General features: G+C 39.5%; 2 protein-coding genes across 5 annotated transcripts in view; one reads left to right on the top strand and one right to left on the bottom strand.

Moving 5' to 3' along the window:
* Nucleotides 1–14,865, bottom strand: part of LOC131951336 (glyoxylate/hydroxypyruvate reductase A) — a 40,683-nt gene that overhangs the window by 5,702 nt on the left and 20,116 nt on the right. The gene's annotated exons all lie outside the window — the stretch shown is intronic.
* On the top strand, nt 1,073–12,626 carry LOC131951337 (ninjurin-1). Of its 4 annotated transcripts, XR_009388415.1 has the most exons (7): nt 1,073–1,235; nt 3,378–3,502; nt 9,495–9,681; nt 10,081–10,198; nt 10,952–11,103; nt 11,658–11,969; nt 12,056–12,626. XR_009388415.1 is itself a non-coding variant. In XM_059313700.1 (6 exons), the coding sequence occupies exons 2-6, from the start codon at nt 3,477–3,479 to the stop codon at nt 11,847–11,849; spliced, it is 675 nt and encodes a 224-aa protein (XP_059169683.1). In that variant the 5' UTR covers nt 1,073–1,235; nt 3,378–3,476; the 3' UTR covers nt 11,850–12,626. The 4 variants fall into 4 exon arrangements, 3 of the variants coding, with proteins under 3 accessions (XP_059169683.1, XP_059169684.1, XP_059169685.1); XM_059313700.1 differs by having other exon boundaries at nt 11,658–12,626; XM_059313701.1 differs by having other exon boundaries at nt 1,073–1,243; nt 11,658–12,626.

The raw sequence follows: 14,865 nt of genomic DNA, 5'->3' as shown, positions 1-14,865 counted from the left end.
CGGAACAGCCACGATGAGTTCGCGTTGGAAACCTTAATAAAAAAATTTGCCTGCAATAAATAGGTAGATCTACATTTTCCTACATGCAGCTTAATTCCAACTACACGCGCCTAAGTTGAACGAGTAAACTCCCTTTGATCCGACCTAATTTAACAAAGATGCTAAACGAACAAGGCTAACACTTTAATCAAAGCTGAGTTCTCAAATCGACACATGTTGCTATTGTACTTTACCGTTAGACGGTACACGGCAAACATTGTCAGACAATTATATCGATCTCAATTCCCTAGATTTAATAAAATCGAACAATATTTTTCATTGTCTACCTCTAGGCCTGCTATGTGAGTTAGGTTCAATGTTGGGTCACTCAATCAGTTTTTGAGGATCACCGGAACACAACAAGTGGGCGTGGTTACAGTAAATATCACGAAGTATTGCGGGCAATGTGAGGAAAGTTCTAAAAATACAACGCTAGGGTTTCAATAACCTTGACTGTTAACTACATGTAGATAGAAACAGATTATTAACACCTTTTTGTAAGAAAAATAATCATAAAACACATATTAAAATAACATATTTGAAATACTTAAGGGTAGCGTCATAAATAACAAACACTGATACACAACTAAACAAAATCACATAACAAAAGTTACCCTACACATGCTATCCAACAAAAGTTACCCTACACATGCTATCCAACAAAAGTTACCCAACACAGACTATCCAACAAAAGTTACCCAACACAAACTATCCAACAAAAGTTACCCAGCACAGACTATCCAACAAAAGTTACCCAACACATGCTATCCAAAAAAAGTTACCCTACACATGCTATCCAACAAAAGGTAACCAACACAGACTGTCAACAAAAGTTACCCTAAAAAAGACTATACAACAAACGGTACACGATGAAAGTTTAGACGGATGATCTAATCTTACTGCTGACGAAAAGATTGTAATTCACAGCACCCCCTGATAACAACAATTGTGTAGAGTTGTGGATAAGACTTTATTCCACCCTCCCCCACACACACACATAGACCTTAAAACCCACAACAGTCATAGTTGCACAGCAAAGGGCGGTAATTTTCTCATAACAGCCAACGTCAAAGGTTGAACAGTGAGGTCATTTACTAATAGGAACTTCCGCTGGAACTTATCGTGAGCAGGTCTGGGATAATTTTTTCATTTCCTGATTCGGTGCCAGGGACATTTGCAGGGCGGTTGTAGCGGTGGTAAGTCGGTATGTGATGTGTGGAGATGTTCTGTGATGTGTTGTGATTTTCTGTGATGTGTTGTGATGTTCTGTGTGATGTGTTGGGAAGTGCTGTGATGTTCTGTGTGAAGTGTTGTAATGTTTTGTATGATGTGTTGTGATGTGTTGTGATGTTTTGTGATGGTCTGTGATATGTGGAGATGTTCTGTGTGATGTGTTGTGATGTTCTGTGTGATGTGTTTTGATGTTCTGTGTGATGTGTTGTGATGTTCTGTGTGATGTGTGGAGATGTTCTGTGTGATGTGTTGTGATGTTCTGTGCGATGTGTTGTGATGTTCTGTGCGATGTGTTGTGATGTTCTGTGTGATGTGTTGTGATGTTCTGTGTGATGTGTTGTGATGTTCTGTGTGATGTGTTGTGATGTTCTGTGTGGTGTGTTGTGATGTACAGTGTGATGTGTTGTGATGTTTTGTGTGATGTGTTGTGATGTGTTGTGATGTTCTGTGATGTGTGGAGATGTTCTGTGTGATGTGTTGTGATGTTCTGTGTGGTGTGTTGTGATGTACAGTGTGATGTGTTTTGATGTTCTGTGTGGTGTGTTGTGATGTACGGTGTGATGTGTTTTGATGTTCTGTGTGAGGTGATGTGGTGTTCTGTGTGATGTGTTGGGATGTTCTATGCACTGTGTTATAAAGTACAATGTGATGTTTTGTGTAGTTCTGTACGGATATTTTATATGTAATGTATGGGTGTGTTTTGTGTGACGAATGCGTTTTGTGATGTGCTGGGTGATATTTTGTGATGTTGTGATGTTATGTGTAATGTTATGTTGCTATGTTATAGATGAAAATAAATGTTTTCTGTGAAAAAGTCATTTTTACAGCACAAAATAATGTTTTATAACTGCTATAAGTTACGATGTAGGAATTCCATATCTCTAAACTATTGTAATTAAAACAAAAAAAATATTATTTTTTTTTATAGTATCAAATTATGACTTGGGTGGGGAGGAGTTCTAAAAATGTTATATAATATATCAGCGATGGCGGTATTTGAATTGAAATGTTAAATTACATTGCAATAAAACAGATTTAAAATATAACATTTGTGTGTTCTATATCAGCACGATCCATTATAATGAATATAGATTTGAACACATTTTGGAATTTCGCTCGCTAAAGTTATCGTGGTCATATACACACATACACACACACACGCAGACATACGGACAGAATTGCAAAACCAGTTTTTCCGACTCGATTACGCATAAAACGCGTACATTTTGATAAACCTGGATTTTTTTTTTTTGCCGGATTAAAATAAGTCCCCTATACTCCGTATATGATCAAGTACTGAGGTATAAAGGGGTGAAAACTGTCAAAACTTCATGTGATTTTTGTGCACGATTATAATACTTCCTCTAAACTCTGTATACGAGAAAGTAAAAAAGAACTTGCGACCCCCCACCCCCCTCCCACAGGTGTAAAGAACAGCATTTCCAAAAAATAGATCAGTTTCATCCCATTCAAAAAGAAAAGTGTTCTATAAATATCTTAACCTCATCACTAGCCCGAGGCTAGACTAGACCATCTCGACTCGATAAACTAGAGGTCGTGTTGCGTGTCAGCTCATGAGCGTGGTGGAGGGGGGTGAAGTTCAGGAACATATTTTTAAAAGAATATTTTCTGGACGATCAAAGTGTGTCAGGTAATTCTAATAGGAACAAGTGTGTGACCCTTCGTTTTTTTTTTTTTTTTTTTGCCCTATTACACTAAAAAAAAAATCAAAGTCTGGATTAACTAAAACCAATTAGCTATGTAACAGCTTTAAGCATACTCTGTCATAATAGATATCCGGCAGTTTTTGGTAGAAAACATTTAGTGGTGTCTACACGAAAAGATGTTGTTTTTTTAAAAAAAAAGTACTACCTAAAGTATTCTAATCAATGTTCCAGCATATTTTTACACTTGCTTGTTATCAGTGGATTGATTCAATATGATCTATCGTTCGATGTGGCAGAAATATTGTTTAGATATACAGCATACAGCGAGTTTAAGTTACATGTTTGATTTTAGTTCATGATCGAATTTTTAAAAAAGTGTGGGGGGAGGACTTAAAGTATTTGTGGAGTGGAGTTAAAAGATAATTTTTTTTTAATCAGTAGGGTGGGTGAAATCTGGCCATTCGTCAATCGAGGACTGTCTAAATATAGACGAGTGTCATGAAACCAAGGGGAGAGAAGAAATAAGACACTTCAGATATGAGTCGCGACAAAGTTGTGGCCAGGTAAGTTGCCGTTTTACAGGCCAATTTTAAATTAGTGCGGGTTGTGTAGAGATTTTACATTTTTAAATATTTTTTTTTTTACAACTGTTAGTTAATTATTGTTTTAACGAATGTTCAACAAATAAACCATCCGTTTTACTGAAAAATGTAAACTAATAATTTAAGTTAATCAAAACTATATCGGCAGTCTGCATTTCCGAACCGTCGTCCTTACGTTACAATATTAGTCACACAGCATTGAATTCATTAGTTACATATGCAGGGTCACGAGGCTCGCTGTGGGATAAGGTGTAGGACGCTGTCTAAGGTAGGTGGGATTAAAACAGGCCGGGCTCCTGCCCTCGGGCTTTTAATCGTGAACACTTTCTAAACAGTTTTACTCTATGATCTTTGTTCAGAGATTTTTTAAAGTGGATTATTCAATTTATGAAGTCTAAAAAGGAACCAATTGCAGATTTTAAACTGTTGCTTGATGATTACGGTGAGATGAATTCAGTCTCTGTCGACATTGTAATGTTTTTGAAACCAACGGAACATTCGCGGTATTCTTAGTACAACCATCACTAGTTTATTGTAGAGCAATAGATGTGATATAGATGTTACAGTAAATGTCTACGTTAGCGTGTTTAAAATAATGTTCGTGCAGAGAGCATAAACAACTAAAAGATGATCTCAGAACAGAAGCGTCACGTCACAGATAAATGAGCTTCTATGACCGAAGCCAGTAATTAGATTGTTTCTCCGGGGGGGGGGGGGGGGGGGACACTCTTAAAAGTAGTATATATTTTTCATATAAATTCTATTTCGTTCGGGGGGGGCGGTAAACTTTCTTCTCAAGAAACACTATTCGCCTGTATCCTGGGATCCCAAGTCCTTAGACCTGGGATTTAGTGCAGACTGTAGTCAGGAATCAAACTGGAGACTTACAGGCTAGCAGCATTTACACGCATGACCACATCGCCCGACCGGCGTGTGCTGTCTACCATGACCAATCTGAGACCCTGACAGTGACTTAACCATGTTTTACAATGTCACTTATTACTATTACGCCATCGTTATTTCGATATATATATATATATATATATATATATATATATATATATATATATATATATATATATATATATATATATATATATATATATATATATAAAACCCAAAACCTACACAAATATTATTAGTAGAGAATTGCCACAAAACTTTTCCCACAAACATTAGTCATAGTAGTTGCCCAGCTTATTCACATAATATAATGAGCTCATGCATTTTTCTATGAAGTAATTAGACATTTTTACAGACTAATTATGCACGAAAAATGCAAATACCAGCAGTGTGAGCGCCCCGCACCTGGTGCCAGTTGAGCAAAGGACGTTGAGTGCAGCCGACAACACATGCAGGCTTAGTTCTGCACATAGTTGGTGCACTTTTTCAAGTGAGATCATGATCTTTGCACAGTCATTAGGGATCTTTGAAGTGCTATCATGATCTTAGCACAGTCATTTGGGATCTTTGAAGTTTGTCATGATCTTAACACATAGTCATTTGGGATCTTTGAAGTGCTATCCTGCACCTATCATACAACACGAACTGTTGTGACTCATAATGTGAATATAGGTATAGGTAATATACTCATCATTGTTGTATAATTCAACCGGTGTTTCTCTTTGTTCCTAAAAAAAAATTCTGGTCTTTTAAAAACAAAGTTGGATGAAAAATATATTGACCCAATGAGATGACGGGTGTGGTTTCCATTAAAAAAAACACAAGAAGTTTTGAACACCAAGTTGTATTGTGTTTTTAAAATGTTTACTTGTAGTGTAGTATTATGCGGTGATATATGGAGATGTTTTTTAAAATTTCACACTGGAAGCGTTGGTTACTAATGTCCTATTTTTTTGTGTTATGTAATACGTGCACAAGACTCCCATAACCCCCACACTTTAAAAAAAATCAACCCACCCGGTAATTCCTTAATCCCACGAAATGATTTTGAGCACATTTTTTTTGTTGAATTAGAAGAGACGTGGAGAGTTTGGGAGGGGAGGTAATCAAATATTGGAACTATGGGCTGGATGTCAGACACTTCTGATAGGGGACATTACCTCCTTAATATGCTGATTAGAAGGAAAAAAGTGGGGCCTAATTTTAACTCCGTTTACTCTCATTGCTATGGAGACATGGTGTACATGTGTTATTCCCCTTGTGTACGGGGGTGGGGGTGGGGTGCAGTACGCATCAGGGGACACAATTTAGGGGGTGGCATCATATAAAAAAGTCGTTAGCTATATCGTCAAAACAAAGAAATGTTGTATTTTCGTTTTGGTGTCACCCCTCTCCCTTCTATTTTATTATTTTAACTGCATACAATATTATGCAGTTAAAATAATAAAATAGAAGGGAGAGGGGTGACACTAAAACGAAAATACAACATTTCTTTGATAAGGGTGGGGTGACATCCTCAGTTAACGCACCGGGTGAGCAGTGTTTCTTTCAGACCTTTTTCTCCGGGGGGGGGGCGGACTAAAGTTTCCGGGGGGGGGGGGCGGACACTGTTAAAAGCATATATTTTCTATATAAATTCCATTTCGTTCGGGGGGCCGGTAGACTTTCTTCGGGGGCGACAGAGCCCCCCCCCCCCCGAAGAGATGCCTGGAAGAAACTCTGCTGGTGACACCCAACCTAGTGACGCCACTATCGCAGGAAATGTTTTTCCCCCCGTTTAGTCAGTCTGTTTCTCATGTTGATTCTGCCCAATGTTCCCACACCGCTAGTCCACATTATTCTGTTCCCCATCACCTGGCGTTATACTCAAACGCTATTCAAACGTAAAATTGAGCTCTAAAGGCCGTAACTCTTGACAGTTGACACAGCAACACACGAGTTCTGTCCCTTATACGATGCAGCATCTGCGCAATAACTGCACACCGTGCGCGCACACAAATTTATCATTAACCTCTCGGCTGTAATTAAATCTATAACGTTTTAGTGGGATTAACTGTGGTATAGGTTAGACCATTCGAACCCGTTATAACCTTTATGAATATAAACGAGCTCTATTAATTAAGATAATTAATTCTTCCATGATTCACGAGGGAGTCATTCGGTATGAACGTGCGTTTTAAGTTAATTAATCAACGTTTGGATTTAACGAGGGACGATGAGTACAGGTAGTATTTTAAGTTCATCCTTAAATTAAGATTGCGATTTTGCATTGATTTCATTAAATAGCGGTGCTGGGGAACATACATTGATGGCCGCCATAAACAAAAATGTTATTTGTGTGTGAGTCGTGTGTTCTTGCAATAATTCTAGGAATGTAATAGTCAATTTATTCTCTTTCGAAATGTTTTTTATTAAAAGTTTTATTAACAAACAAAAATACAACAACAACAACAAACTTACACACGTGTATTATTGTTTGTTTATTTAGTCGGGGAAGTTAAGCTATTAATTAAACAAAAGCCAAGCGCTGGGTGGACACATCAGGTTGATGACCCCCCCCCCCCCATTTCTGTTTCCTTCACCGATGGCTTATATTGATGTGCACATGTTATAAATACTGTGACGCAATTAACCATTGATCACATTGTATATTTTTTTTAGACCTCTAGCATTGTTTTCTAAATCAGGGGTCTCCAAACTTTTCAGCCAGAGGGCCGCATTAACTATCAAATATCAGTTCGGGGGCCAGAGTTTCTTCAAGACATCTCTTCGGGGTGGTAGCCCCCCCCCCCCCCCCCGAAGAACTTGTACCTTCTCCCTTAACGAAATATAATTTATATAGAAATATATACAAATTTCAAGTGTCCCCCCCCCCAGGAGAAAAAAGTCTGAAAGAAACACTGTCGGTGGCCAACAACACTCGAAGTACAAATTTGCTCTCAAATTATACTTCACGTATTTCAATCTTGAAAATATTTGTTCACACAGGTATCTTGTTCCAAAATTTGAAAGGTAGGCCTACTTTGATGCAAAAGTTTTAATATTAGAAAAATATTCCTTATGCAAAAACTTATAAAAACCCACCCGCCCTTCTTTGAACGTGTCTCTAATGACCTCCAGCTGCAGTTCACCTTTCCAACTGGCCACATTTGCTTCAACTGGGTTCTGAAACAGTCTCACTTTTTCTGCCTTTGAATTCAAGTCAGAAAACCGCCACTAAAACTGCAGCTATAGTATAAGTCTTTGGTGATCTCGTATGCAAATGATGTGGGGAACTCAGTGGTTGCTTCAGCCGTAAAGACTTTGCACTACTGAGAGTGCGTCAAGTTGTTGGCTTGTACTTGTTCCAAAAACATGACAAGTTTGGATCTGAAAACCTTTAGGTGGGTGTATAGATCAAAAAATAAATTCCCATGTCTTGTAGTTTTAGGTTCAGAAAATTTAAATGACTAGTTTTTTTTTGCAGCAGAGGCCCATTTCTATACCCACTCTTCATCAGACAGTAAGTACATCAGCTTGTGGCTTGCCTTTACTTTCAAGGAAGTTACCTTTTCCTTTCTTAACTTAAATACTCTGCTCAAAAAAATTTCTCGCAAATTAGCCATCTTACTGCTGTGAAATATGGTAAATCTAGCGATTCTGTGTTTCTAATCTATCTTTCAACATGTCTCTGAACTATCTACATTCTCTCCGGTAGCAGTGCCATACATTCTATGTAGGGAAGCTAGCTCTTATGTTATGTTCATCTCTTCATCCACACCTCTAATGAACATAAGCAGTTGAGATGTGGAACAGCTGTCCAGCAACTGATCCATTACAATTAAAAAATTGCGAAACTTGCTTGCATTTTTCGCTATTTGATTCACGATGTTTTCACCAATGTCTGCAACACGACGGGCAATGGTTTTTGCACCCAAGGCTACATTTTCAAATCGTTTGAATTTTCTGGGCATAGTTTCTCAGCCACTTCTAACAAACATTTATTCCATGGACAAAAAGATCGCCGCGGGCCGGATGAGAGGAACTCGCGGGCCGCATCTGGCCCGCTGGCCGTAGTTTGGAGAGCCCTGGTCTAAATGTAGGGACTACATTTTGTGTTCAGAATAACCTGTACATTGATAGGTACTGATATGAGACTATTCTATTCGGAATAACCTCTACATTGATAGGCACTACTTTGAGACTATACCCCATTTTGTGTTCAGAATATCTTCTACATCTCGAGGTCCCCGCTATTTGCCTAAACACATCCAACAAAATCGTCTTTTTTCGATCCCCGCCCCCAACCCCTTCCGTATGGCCATGATGAGTTTAGTAGTGTGAGATTATGAGTTTTGTTTGATGCAGCGCGGTAAGTGGTAGTGTGCTAATATTTTCAAATAACATATTTTCTCTCTCATATTGGCTGCTCACTTTTTTTTTTGCTACCATGTAGTGGAAAAGTGCACAACTCGCGCGCATGAATAATAGAATGATATTCCTCGTTTAGCAACACATAGAGGTGACTAGCGATATAAATATAGTGTTGTTTGATTGGTCCTGACTAATTTTGTTTCCCCACAATGGAGAGCCAGACAGGAGACTGGCGAAATAAATATAGTGTTGTTTGATTGGTCCTGACTAATTTTGTTTCTCCACAATGGAGAGCCAGACAGGAGACTGGCGAAATAAATATAGTGTTGTTTGATTGGTCCTGACTAATTTTGTTTCCCCACAATGGAGAGCCAGACAGGTGACTGACGAAATAAATATAGTGTTGTTTGATATCATCATCATCCCTCCTTTGTGGCCCCTGGGGAGCAAAGGGCTGCAACCACACATCTCCAGCGGACTCGGTTTTGGGCTGCTCCTCTAATCTGTGCCCATGAGAGCCCAGCTGTTTTCGCCTCTTCCTCTACCGTTCCCTTCCATGTTTTCCTTGGCCGGCCCACCCTCCTTTTCCCCTGGGGATTCCAGTCCAATGCATGCCTTGCGATGTTTTCTTTTTCTTTTCTTAACGTATGTCCGATCCATGTTGTTTGATAGGTCCTGACTAATTTTGTTTCCCCAGCAATGGAAAGCCAGTTACGTCCCCTGCCGACCCCCTCCGCGAGGAAGTGACGATGAGCGAGGCCATACCGATGGGCAACTCAACAGTACATCCACGCAGGCTTGTGGACAGCAACAATGAGGAGGGTGAAGGCCGGCGGCCCGAGACAGACGACTCGGATGGAAACAACCCTCTCACGCCTGAATCTGTGAGCTCACGTCTGCTTCTTATTTGCCTGGTGCCATTCGACAGTCATTCGAATAGCCCAGTGGCGTAGCCAGGATCGTCTCAGGGGGGGGGGGGGTTCAAATTTTTCCCGCATCATAAATGTATATATCAGAGGCGTAGCGCCCCCGGGCCCCGAGGACAAACTTTTGATTTGCACCCCCCCCCCTCAAACTTTTGATTTGCACCCTCTCAAACTTTTGATTTGCACCCCTCGCTCAACCTTTATGTATCTACCGATTATAAAGATTACAAAAGCTTAGAATTCATCAAATATCGTGTATGCTATTGCATCAGCTCATTTTCAAATGCACAATGATTACAATCATAATCAACGAAACTATTAAGGGAGGTAATCCAATAACGCATATATTTATCACAGTTCGCTCCCCTGCTGTCTACGAATCAGTTTCTGGTTAGAAAAATGGCGTCACAAGCCCTAATGGACGTAGCGCTGATGATGGCAAACATCTCACAACTACGTACACTAGTTGTTGCAGGTATGGGCAAACATCTCACAACTACGTACACTGGTTGTTGCAGGTATGGGCAAACATCTCACAACTACGTACACTGGTTGTTGCAGGTATGGGCAAACATCTCACAACTACGTACACTGGTTGTTGCAGGTATGGGGGGAATTTTTTTTAATTTTTAGGAGACCATCAAGATGGGATCTGTTTATTACTATTATTAGTTATAAATAATTGTAAAATATGCTGCGCATTTCTTGAAGCTCAAAATTGTTTTAAAAAGATAGTTTTAAGACGTTTGTTCACAATTGACGTCACACAATCTGTTGTTGAGAGTTAGGATGTTTTCAGGGGGTCGAGCGACCACTTTGTAATGTGGTGGGGACTTTGGTAACGAACTTAAGGGGATGGACATGATTTATGTAATGACAAACGACAATAGGGGTAAGGGTACAGATCGTCTGGAAAAGTTTGCAATAATTTATGGGTCTTTAGAAGCGAGTAAAGCTGAGAGCTATAAGGGCCTAGAACATAACCCCGCCTCAGTCGTTACCCCCTGTCTAATTCCCCACCCCATATCCTAAGGAACATTGATCCTAACATCAACCACAAACCTATATCTATCCCTAACCACAAAATCAATCCTAACCCCCAACTCTAAACCTAACCCTATCCCTGACTGCGGGGGGGGGGGGGATGACAGGTGTATTTGCTCTGGGGGTTACTGTCCTGCTCCCGAGCTAAAAATAGCTCTAACTTTTTATTTGAACATGTACCTAGGTCCGGACAACATGGAGTACTTCTACGCTTTGATCACACTGGTGGGCTTCTCATTGGCTGCCCAAATCATCTTCGCTATCCTCATCTTCATCATCTGGGTGAGGGAGAGTGACCAGCACCAGAGGCATGAGTACCTCACCTCACTACAGAAGGTAAGCTGGTAGTGACAGGAGTGACAGGTAGCTCAGCTCACAACAGAAGGTAAGTTGTTTGTGATAGGTCGCTCAGCTCACTACAGAAGGTAAGTTGGTAATGACAAGTATCTCACCTCACTACAGAAGGTAAGGTGTTTGGGACAGGTAGCTTTTAATTCTAACCACATCTCTACATTGATGTCTGTCTGGTCGCATATGAACGAGTGGTCTCGTTAAAGTTAAATATCTATAGCGTCTAGATATATCCATATATTAAAAATATATATTGGAGGAGGGAAGGGGAGCTATACATTAAAAAACATTAAGGAAAAAATATTGAATAACTTATTTTTATGAAAAAGACTTGTCAACTTTTGATTGACTTGTTCTATTTTTATACTACCTACGTTTTGAACTAGCCTCGTTAAAATGAAACGTTAAAATAATTGTCTATGTCGATATAATTGCAGTATCTAAAATATATGGCATGTTTTAAAGTCAGATATAAAAGAGTATGAAGAATAAAAGAAAACTCGAAAGTTCTTGCAACCAATCGTTTTCTCCACCCCCAGCGGCCAAATACAGGGGCGAATAACTCAAGCGTGACGCCCGAGGAACTTGATGAGGATTTCCGCCAACAGAGGATCACCAACCACCTGAACTACGTCACCATGGTGCTCGTCTTCACCATCACAGTAGCCAACATGTTCATCACGGGGTTCGGGATCAAACTGGAGGTCCCTAACGTCAAGTCGAACCCTTGACCGTCGACAGGTCAACTCTTGACCGTTGACAGGTCAACACTTGACCGTTGAATGGTCAACACTTGACCGTCGATAGGTCAACTCTTGACCGACGTCAGGTCAACACTTGACCGTTGACAGGTCAACTCTTGACCATCGACAGTGAAGTCTTGACCGTTGACAGGTCAACTCTTGACCATCGACAGTGAAGTCTTGACCGTTGACAGGTCAACTCTTGACCGTCATTAGATCGACACTTGATCGTCGTCAGGTCAACTCTAGACAGCGGTCAATACGTTGACAATTAACATCACCGTCAGTCCCAAGTTTGAGGAACACGTGACTCTGTTCATCACACCAACATTAATAAAACATTTCAACTCTTTATTAAACTAAACCATTCTCAGACGAACTAAAAAAGTACAGGTAACAAAACTGTCGCCAGAGGAACGGATGAAACAAAAATAACAAAAGTCATACAAAGGTAGAGCTACTTGTTTCAGGGACAGTCAGAGTATACATAACATCTCTCGTAGCCTTTCTCAATGTCATAAGTCAGCACCATATGTTCCACTCTGGTTCCCCGTATGTTTCATATAATAGACACTGCACAGCAGATTCTGTGTTGTTTCTGTAACAATAGTACTACACTCTGTATAGTAAATCGTCTGTTGTTGCTATCATAACGTGTAACAATATTACTTGACTCTGTGTAGCAAATCCTGTGCTGACAATAGCGACACCCAGAGGCGTAGCGACCCTTCCCGGCGCCCGGGGCGAACTTTCAATTTGGCGCCCCCCCCCGCTTATATATATATATATATATATATATATATATATATATATATATATATATATATATATATATATATATATATATATGTGTGTGTGTGTGTGTGTGTGTGTATAATTATGTGTGTGTGATAGTGTGTTTATATATAAGCTTGTGTGTGGGTAAGAGTGTATTTGTGTGTGTAAGCGTGTGTGTAAGCGTGTATGCTACAGTCCGGACAAGGTTTAATAATTACATTGTATGATTTTCATTCCTTAAAACTTTACGACAATTTAATTCCCATTAAGATGCGTTTAACTTTTTTTGCGAAAGATTAGTAATGTCAGTAAAAAAAAAAATAAGCCTGATCTGTGTTAGAGGGTAGTTTGTAGCTAACGCTAATATGTTTAGACCAGCCTTTTATGTTCTAGTTTTGAACGATCTCTGTTGTGATATGGTACATATTGGATTCGAAGTTTGTTAGAGTAAGGACACACAAGTGACATACAAGAAGAAGTTATCAGAAATATTTATTGTTCACATTGGAATACGACATGGGTATTTCGTTGATTGGTTGATGGTATGACAAAACAAGCTAGAGAAAACAAACTGGAATCCAACGGATGTTAACAGCTCGTAGTCTTGGATTTCGCAGATTTGCCCTGCCTTCTCGCACACAGTTTCTTCCAGGCATCTTTTCGGGGGGGCGAAGCCCCCCGGAAAAATTTTTACGCCCCCCCGAACGAAATGAAATTTATATAATTTATATATAGAAAATATATACTTTTAACGGTGTCCGCCCCCCCCCCCGAAGAAAGTTTACCGCCTCCCCCCTCCCCCCGAAGATTTCAAGTGCCCCCCCGGAGAAAAAAGTCTGGAATAAACACTGATCAAAAGTATCTGATCTCTCACGTTGAAGTTGAGAGAATCGTAAGAATCTTACAAAGAACTAGTCGCGTCTTTTTTTTTAACAAAACTGGCTATTGAAATTGTACATTACGCGTTAATACACTTGGTTTCTTTACTAAGTGTTAAGAGAGTTATCTACTCACCAATCCAGTACAAATACTTGCGATTTTTGTTAGCGAAAAAAGCGCCCCCCCCCCCACCCCCACACACACTCATCACAACCATCTTGGACAAAGTTTGTAGAGCGGTTTTTAACGTAACTAACTTTTTTTTTAAAAATGTTACACAATTATACAATGCACAGTACAATTCGTTTCTTTCTGAGAGCTAAAGGTTGTTTACTCAGAATCCTGTGTAATTTTGCTATTTTATTTAGCCTAAAAGCGCCCCCCTGCACCATCTTGATAAAAGTCACTAACGTATTTTACAGTTCAACAATCGTACAATACGTTTTAATACAATTGGTTTCTTTTAATAGTGGTAACGTTTATCGACTCAACAATCTAGTGTAAATTCTTCCGTTTTAAGTCTCGAAAAAGCGCCCCCCCCCCCCCATCTAGGAAAAGCTTCAAAGCGGTTTTGCCGGTCACTGTTTCTTAAGAGTATATGTTTTACATTAAGAAATCAAGATAGAAAACAGTTAAATCAGTATGTAAATGCGTGTAGCCATTATATTTCTTAACTTAGACAGTTTATAATTCAAAACTGCAGCATAAAATCAGCTTTAAAAAATTTTTCCCACCCCCTTTGGCGCCCCCATAGGGTCGGCGCCCGGGGCGGCCGCCCCCCCCCCCCCCCCCGCCCCCCCCCTAGCTACGCCTCTGGCGACACCACAATATTACTATTACTGTCGAAATTAAAAGAACTTACCATATTCAACTGTATATACGTTTTTCGTTTGGCAACTACATAAGGCAAAAGTTTGGTTGGAGTTTTCTTTAAAATCTGGATCTACTTTTTCAATCGAGAATTTTAAAATGGACATACAATGATTGATACTACAATAGCATAAGACTTAGAACTATAGTATCCTACTTTTTAAATTTCTTAACAATATCTGTGTACATACAATTCAAAAACAAACATTTTGGTTGGAAATTTAGGTATGTGATAAAAAAGAATGTAAAAAATATAAAAGAAATTATTTTGAAGGTTAATTATCAGTTTCTTCCAGGCATCTCTTCGAAAATTTTTTTACCGCCCCCCCCCCTCCCCCGAACGAATTGAAATTTATATTATTTATATAGAAAATATATACTTTTAACAGTTTACCGCCCCCCCCCCCCCCCGAAGATTTCAAGTGCCCCCCCCCCCCCCCCCCGGAGAAAAGAATCTGGAAGAAACACTGTTAATTAT

Source organism: Physella acuta, unplaced genomic scaffold (genome assembly GCF_028476545.2).
Source record: "Physella acuta isolate Inbredline_101_S28 unplaced genomic scaffold, ASM2847654v3 ptg000808l, whole genome shotgun sequence".
Classification (NCBI taxonomy): Eukaryota; Metazoa; Mollusca; class Gastropoda; family Physidae; genus Physella; species Physella acuta.
Note: the sequence above shows the minus strand (reverse complement) of the source record. Positions and strands in the feature narration are given on the sequence as shown.